The 8,395-nt window shown below is 41.5% G+C and overlaps 1 protein-coding gene across 1 annotated transcript; it reads right to left on the reverse strand.

Moving 5' to 3' along the window:
* Positions 1-8,192, reverse strand: LOC149068074 (heparan-sulfate 6-O-sulfotransferase 3-B-like). Its single transcript, XM_089251625.1, has 2 exons — positions 7,504-8,192; positions 1-5,132 (listed from the first exon to the last, which is right to left on the reverse strand). The coding sequence occupies exons 1-2, from the start codon at positions 8,079-8,081 to the stop codon at positions 4,478-4,480; spliced, it is 1,233 nt and encodes a 410-aa protein (XP_089107751.1). The 5' UTR covers positions 8,082-8,192; the 3' UTR covers positions 1-4,477.
* Between the last annotated feature and the right edge of the window lie 203 nt (positions 8,193-8,395).

Below are 8,395 nucleotides of genomic sequence, written 5' to 3' on the forward strand. Positions count from 1 at the left end.
CATTAACATAATTGACGCCAATATATAAATATCACTAGTTGTATATTTAAACAAAATAATAACAGATAGCTGCTGCAATTAAAAAATATATATAGAATAAAAATATAACATGAGTATACAAAAAATGGCAAACAGCTTTGGACATATATACAGGGTGTTTTGATTCCTCAACCCTGAATTTTGCTCATAAACAAACTATTGGTCAGAAGGTAATGAAATTTTGCAACTTCTCAAAGTGCTACAAGTATGAAAGCTACTTGTGCTGTAACAGCATGGAAGGTATGCATACTCCTAGAAATGTACAGGAAGCTTACACATACACCTGAAACACACAAAGAACCTGTCATCGATGTTCCATCTCCAGGATCGAACCCGTGAACCTGACAGCAATCCTCATGGTGGCAGAGGAGCATCTTACCACTGTGCCAATCTGCACGTATGGAGAGGTAGTGATGCTGACGGCAATTAATTGCTGTGTTAACAACCATACCACTCATGCATCTAGGTATGCCAATAGTGAATCTCATTACATTAATGACCAACCGTTCGACCTTCATAAGCAGCGAAAATTCAGGAGGCGAGAAGTGAATGAAACCCGATTTCATTCTCAAGGGTAGTGTAAGTAATGATTTGAAGAGCTGCAAAGCTCATGAAAGAGCTATGGACGAAAAAAAGACCAAAAAAAAAAAACCATTACTAAAAACATGAAGATCAATTTGCCACACCAAAAGAGTCCGAACGTGAAAATTCCTACTACAGCCGAGTTGGCTAGAGATCGTATTTTACATGGTACGGGTGGTGATCAGCCATTTATACAAGAGCCAGTCAAAAGAAAAATGAGACCGATTCAGTCACTTGCAAAAAACAGTGTTCGTATTTCTTTTTTTGGAAGTGCCCAGCATCAACTCACATGCACATAACCAAGAGTATCTGCAATTCCTCAAAACATGCTCTGGAGTCTTTTTTGGCATCACTTTCAAAATGACCTTCCGATTCTTCAAAACCACTGTCCCAAAGAGGTCACATTCAAACTAATGTTATGCCATGGGCGATATCAGGGGGAAATCACTGCTGCAGCAGCCCAATGAATGAAAGTTTTTGATATAGCATCTTCTTCAGAGCCGTTGACGTCACAGCAAAATTAGTGGACTATTTTCAAGGAGATAACCATTGTTGCACAGAGCATGTTTATGTTACAGTCAAAGCCTGAAATCATCAGTTGACCCAGCCAATGTTCAAAATTCAACAAAATTTCGGCTACTGGCTGAAAGTGGCTGGAAATCCTTTTAATGATGTAATAATCAATCCCCTAAGATATCGATATTCTGATTCCTTCGATCATTAGGCGACAATATTACCACAAAAAAGTATGCCAGCTTGGAGATAACCCTGAATCATGCCTCTTCTTTGGTCAGGAATCTCCAGCCACTTCACGAACAGACTGGCGAAATCCCCAATTCGGACATTCTCAGGTCAACTGGCCAATTTCTGGCTCTGGCCATAATATCTACAGTTGAATTCCGTTATAACATACTCTGAGAGACCGGAGAAATCACTTCATTACAACGAAATTATAAAGGAATTCCAGGTTTTTGCATTATTTCTTTGTTTATCTGAGGGATTTCTTTGTTAACTGTTTGTTAAAATGGGATTTTTGCTATAATGGTATTCGACTGTATATGGTGGCAGTAGTGCATGTAAGATCCACTACTGAACCAGACATGCTCCTCTGCGGAACTTCTAAGGAATTGGTACATGTTGGAATATGTGTTTGAGTAGTGAACCTAACGTGAAGTTTTGTTTCTGTGTAATGCTTGTTATGTGTAGTGCTACTACTACTAAACCACACATGTACCTCGTCTATATTCCCCTACGGAACTTCTAACGAATTGGTACATGTTGTGAACCTAACGTGAAGCTTGTTTTTGTGTAATGCTTGTTATAGTGCTGCCATCTACCACATATTTTTTAAACTATGAGTGAAGTGTAATGTTTGAAGATTTTACCATTATAGGCCTGTTGCTCTCTGCAGTGAGACTTTTTAATGGGGAGATCTGCTTGCATTCGCACCTCGAAGTTGGGAGAAAACCAACTTCAGCCGGCCACCACTGCGGCAATGGTGAGGTTCGAACCAAAGGCATTGCGATGAGAGTCTGTCACTATGACCACTTGACCGCCACAGTGGCTATGTGTAGTGCTGCCATCCAGGGGCGTAGCCAGAAATTTCGTTCGGGGGGGGGACCAAAGTGACAGAACAATGGATTTGGCCATCTTTTCCCCTTTTTTCGGTCATTTTCTCACATTTAGGGGGGGGGGACCAGACCCCCAAGTCCCCCCTCCCTCGCTACACCCTTGCTGCCATCTGCCATCAGTTTTTTTCCTAACTATGGGTGAAGTGTAATGATTGAATAATTGTACTGCTGTAGACCTGTTGCTCTGTGACGAGACTTTTGAATGTGGAGATCAGCTTGAAGTTAGGAACCACAGAAAACAAACTTCAGCTGACCACCACTATGGTCATGGTGGGGTTCAAACCCGGGTCCTTGCAATGCAAGTCCATCTTTTTGGACGAAATGTCAGGTACTGATATTGGCCATGTGAAGGCGTGCAGCGATTTTACTCAACAATGGTGATACTAAAAAAAAAGTGGTGGTTTCGAAAGCAAAGTTGAAAGGCAGGTTCCAGCATGTCTATCGAAAACTGCAGATACGCTGAATTAAGTGCATACAAGTTGGGGGGGAAGACACACACACCAAAGTCATTTCAAGCTCGACTAATGTAGTCAAAGGCATGAGTAAATAGAAAATAAATTAACTTACATGTTGGCAAAATTTCTCCCGTTCTAAGCATATTTGTTTTTTTGCGAGAAAAACGACCCAAAATAATCCTTTTTCAACTTAACAGAGAATTGGAAAAATACAGTCACCAATTCTGATTTTGTATCTCCCCCCCCCCCCCCATGGTGATTTGATGCTCTGGATTTGTCAAGCCCTGATATAGTATTTGACAAGTCTACGTACTTCAGAGCAAAACTCTGCTATAATAACCTGCTCACAATTGGAATGGAAAATTGCTATAAGAGCAATGGGTTACCTTTCACATCGGTTCTTTGATGATAATTTGTAAGTCACTCAGAATAGCTAGCTTTTCTCGTTATATAGAAACTGTAGAGGGTGATTCAAAACGCTTCATGAAAACTATAGAGGGATGAATGTATGATTTTTTAAAAAAAACTTGTAATCTAAAAAGGGCACATGGCCAGAAGTGGTACCAACCCCCCCCCCCACCTTTTCTCGAAGTTTGTTCAAGAAGTTTTGAGCCACCCTGTACACATAATGGATGAGTTTTGATACTATAAATAATCTACAAGTTTGAAAAGATCACTGACTTGCATGATGATGATAATCAACAAAATCCTGTCTCTGTTCAGCGATTTTGGCAAGCTTACTCATGATAATAATGACTTTGTGCAATGCAATGGCGATAAGTAACAGGAACCCCCTTGTTACTTATCCCCCTAGTGACTGATGGCTTGGAATCTGTTATTTTCAAACCTGATATCACACATACTTTAGGTGAGATCAAACTGTATGCGTGCTGTCAGTGTTTCAGAGCTAATATGCCCCCATTCCAATTCTGAACAAGTCAAGATTTGGTTCGATATTAATCAATCAAATTAGTAACAAATTGATTAGATGCAAGCCGAATCCAGGAAAATGTGTTGTTAGAGGGGCGATTTATCACATTGGTTTGTTGCATCGTCCCATATTTTACAGGACACGCCACATTTCCCTCATATTATTTGACTCTTGGGAGGAGCGATTGCCCCCCCCCCCCTGAATCTATGCTTGATTGGATTGCAAGGCAAACAACGTAGGCATGATTGTTCACGTGCAAATCTGTTACTAGAATGTGCCTTTTTAACATCGCACCAGTAAGTGTTTCCCGAACAAGAACTTACTACATTAAAACGTCATTGAAAGAACCGACGGGTATCCATCAGGGATTTAAACAAGTTAAAAGTTTGCCATAGAATTGATTCGCCAGATTCTAAAAAAATTTAAATATCGGACACGATTTTCTCAATCAGGTGTCAGTACTTACCAACATACAAATAACTAAATCTGTCTGCAACAGATGGTGCCGCAATATCAACTGAATGTATGATACCCTATCAGTACCAGGATTTATTGCACAAGAGACTAGGCTTAGCATCCCAATGATAAAGTATTATTTGAAGCTGCCATAGGCGAAATTTTATTGATATATTCTGGCAAAATATTTTTTCGATCATGGGATAAATAAGTGACTGGGACATTCATTTGGAGTATTGGATGCCCGGCAATCCTAGTCCACATTGATACCGCAAAGTTTTTTCACTTGTTCAGAAATGAGTTAATGGCACATTTTTTCCCTTTTTGCCCCCCTCCCCCCAAATAAATATCCAGATAGTTAATGAAACGAACTTGATGATCCCTCACGATTCATCAGTGTCAAACAACTCATCTATTTTTTTGCGTCTCGCACCCAGGGTCTTGAAATTTTCCTCAAAATTAGCATCCATGTCTTTGACCCGTTTGAAACGCTGAAACAATAAAGATTTGGCAAACTCTAACAAAGCGATATCGAGATGGTTGAGCTGCTTGATTCTTGTCAGGTCCTCTGGGCTGATTTCATTCATCGTCAAGCTGCTGTAAGTGGTGTTGAGCTGAAAGAACGGCTGGTTGAAGTACAAGTGGAAGGTGTGTTCGAACAGGTACTGTGATATCTTCTGGTACTCGCAGATGCCAAAGAACGCCATCTTCTGAAGGTTCTGCTTTGCACTCGCGAGAAGCATAACGTCCCTCTCACGCTTGCTCATTATGGACCTGTTGTAACAGCCAACCAACGTCAGGTCTGCAAGCATTCTCGTCTGCCTGTTGATTGCCAGATTCGATTCGCAGTTCATGAACTCTTCCAGAGTGACGTCTTCCCATGTCTCGCCGCTGTAGCATTGCGGCAGTTCTTCTTTTGTCGGAGATCGTCCTCCGCATAAGTGTCGGGCGGTTTTCCACGTGGCACCCCTCTGTACGTGTCGGAACTCGCTTAGAAACCTTGCAACTGGATCCCGCAAAAGAGTCACATAAAAATACCTGAAAATAAAAAAGAATATTTTTTTAAACAAAAGCTGTTTGCGCCTGACATCTATGTAATCACAAGGTTAGCTAAAAACGTAACCGGCGTAACCGGCTGTTTATGTGAGTATGCGGAAAATTCACAGCCAAGTAATTCTTCATCAAAACTGCTACTGAAATTCACCAACACACAATTCATCTACAACAGTTTGACCTGCATAAACAACAAAAATTCAGGAGGCGAGGAGTGAATGAAACCTGATTTCATTCTCAAGGGTAATGCAAGTAATAATTTGAAGAGCTGCAAGGCTCATGGAAGAGCCATGGACGAAAAAATACCAAAAAAATGTACTCACTCACTGGCTCACACAGACATTCATTCCCTTTGCTCAATCACTCTGTTATCACTCACTGGTGATGAACTGTTGCCAATGAATTTTTCATAAATTTTTTTTTGTGCAACCTCCCCACAATCAGATTGTGGCCTGTCACTCTGGCTAAAAAAAAGACTGACCTCTGCTTTTATTTCTCTCGTTATGTCAGGCATTTTCAAGGGTGACAATGTAAAAATGACACAAATTTGGTGCTGATTCGTTAATTTTAGATACGAAACGAAATTGTTCATAATTGTATTAAGAGACTGACTACATCACGACAGAGAAAATATGTGAGCCTGCATTCCCCCCCCCCAACCGGCTCTTTATTAATTTTTTCTTTTACAGCTTTTCTACAGCTGCCTCGGCAAACTTTTTTTAACCTGTCCAGAACTTAGTTATTGAAAATTAAAAATTAGTTATGAAAATTTAGAAATTAGTTTATCCTGTCACACCAGTTTCAATGCAATACACATGTTCCCCCCTATTTTCCGCTTCTAAATTCACCTCTTTCTCTCTCTCATTAGGGGCCATTCAAGTATTACGTAAGCATATTTTCAGCCATTTTTTACCCCTTCCACCCCCCCCCCCCCGTCAGCAAAACACTGACCCCCCTCCCTGTCAGCAAAATTTCGTCAGCAGCTTAGAATATTTCATATCTTCAAAAACGGGTGGTTGATGACATAAGCAACCTTCAACCCCCCCCCCTGTCATCAAAAGTCAGCAAATCCGAAACCCCCCCCCCCTCGATGCTGACGTTATACTTGAATGACCCCTTACAGGTGTATCTCTCGTTTTATACATATTTGCCATGGCTTCAACAATACTCCAGCCAAGGGAACCTGGAAGAAATGTTTTTTTATGCTGTAGACAGGTCCTGTAAAGCATACCGGCATAGGGCCCACAGAAGATCTCACACCCCCCCCCCCCCATTGAATAAATGAGACAAGAACGAGACTGGTGTTTGGCTGTGTTGCCTTCAACAGCACTGCTAAGAACCACGCGTATTGAGTATATACGTGTCTGGCAGAGGGAATTAAGAGGAAGAATGTGTGATCACAGCAAATGGTATCCTAGGATCGTCATCCCTTCGACAGCAGCTGCAAGACATGTGAACGAATTAAACTTCGTGATTGGTCTCATACAGAACAAACAAAGGTATCCTACACCGGCAGCTGGAAAGACATGTAAACAAAACACGCTTCGTGATTGGTCTTGTACAGAATGACTCCAGGATTTGGAAGAGAGCAGTATTTGCTATAACACAATTAGAAAAATCACAAGAAGAGATTTCGCAAATCTTCTTAGCCATTTCAACACATGGGCCCACCCAGGCATGGCCCAGGGTACAAAAAGAGACCCTCCCCCGTGATAATAAGATCTAGTTATAATTATTTTTAAGGGTATGCAAACTGGTAGGTGGGTTATTTCTAAATCTGTAAGGGGGCATAAAAAAATCACTTTGCACGAGGACCTACGATTCTCTTAAGACAGTCTAGCCTCTTGAATGGTGGCCCCATAATGGGCAACAACAGCTTTAATTTGCTGTTTTACAGAAAGTATTTATAGCGAAATCCCTCTCGGTTGCTGCCCCCTTAGATGCCGGCCTGTTCTAACCGGGGCCTGTTCCTCATAAGTGCAGGCCCTGGGCAAACAAAGCTTTTTGGGGTGATTTAGCCTATATATAACATTCTTTGAGGAAGAGGCTTATGCAGGAGGTAGAGTGGCACGGAGAGCCCATGAGAATTTGTGGCTCTTGGGCATGTGCCCACATTTACTCATGCGAGAAACATGCTTTGGCGGCCAAAAGATAATTTCTTTTCCATAATAAAAGTATGCATTACAAACCCCTGTTATGGATGAATTCAATGTCCCGCCAATATTTGCAAAAGAAGAGTTTTACAGTACATTCAAATGAAATATAGTGAATTGTATAGGGAGTGTTTTGAATGATTAATGAATCAATTAAGAAATCAATGAATGAATGAATGATTAATTAAGATAAAATACACAACCTTCGCTTAGCGGACTCTTTCTCCGTCTTGTCCATAGCAGTGTCGACACAGTTTGTGAGTTCGGTCCAATCCGCATGCAGGCCGCACTTCCAACCTGTAGAGTATCTACTAAATAGCCAGTACCTATCAGAGTCTGGCCTGAAGCATTTGCATTTCTTTTTCCCTTCCTTGCACTGGCATGGTTCCTCGAGGTCGAGGTCTCTCACTAGGTGTCTCCCGAACGCCGTTCCGCCAGTCTTCTGTATGTGGAGGAACACCATGACGTCGGAACCCTTGATGTCGAACTCGAAATCCTCTTGCTTGATGAGATCCTCGTAGGAGAGCTTTATTCTGGAGCCCCTCCTCGCAACCGGGTGAGACAAGAACGAGACTGGTTTGCCCATGTTGTCTTCGAGGGCTCCATTGAGACCAAGTCTGGACCAAGAGTATTGAGTGTACGCGTGTCCGGCGGAGCGAGTTAAAATGGAGCATGTCTGGTCCGAGCAAAGGTACCCTAGGATCATCATGCCTAGGACAGCAGCTGCAAGACACGTGAACAGAACGAGCTTCGTGATTGGTCTCGTACAGAAAGACTCCATTTCAAAAGTCTTTCGTCATGAGGAAAAACGTTCCTGTCGTCTGCAAAAAGTCATCTTTTCTGTTTTGATCAAGCTCTCTCAAATCTTTCAGTGTTTACATTATTGTTTACACTACATATTCCTATTGCTAATCAATTATACAGAGTTTTTGGTTACATGACCGATTTCTGCTCGATAATTTACACACCACCAGACCATACTTTTAGAAAATGAATGTTGCTAGATACGGGACATCAGTTGTCACCAAAAAAGCGAAAGCTTCGAAGAGTAAAGAAATTGCTGATTGTTGTCTCTAAACTAGCATCTCCAATTGA

The sequence above is a fragment of the Pholcus phalangioides genome, unplaced genomic scaffold (genome assembly GCF_987345545.1).
Source record: "Pholcus phalangioides strain wild (caught in Gottingen) unplaced genomic scaffold, Ppha-v1.0 ptg000027l_1, whole genome shotgun sequence".
Taxonomy (NCBI): Eukaryota; Metazoa; Arthropoda; class Arachnida; order Araneae; family Pholcidae; genus Pholcus; species Pholcus phalangioides.

Coding starts and splice junctions, on each gene's coding strand:
- LOC149068074 (XM_089251625.1), bottom strand. CDS start 8,081: ATGGAGTCTTTCTGTACGAGACCAATCACGAAGCTCGTTCTGTTCACG. Junction 5,133..7,503: donor AAAGAGTCCGCTAAGCGAAG/GTTGTGTATTTT, acceptor TTTTATTTTCAG/GTATTTTTATGTGACTCTTT.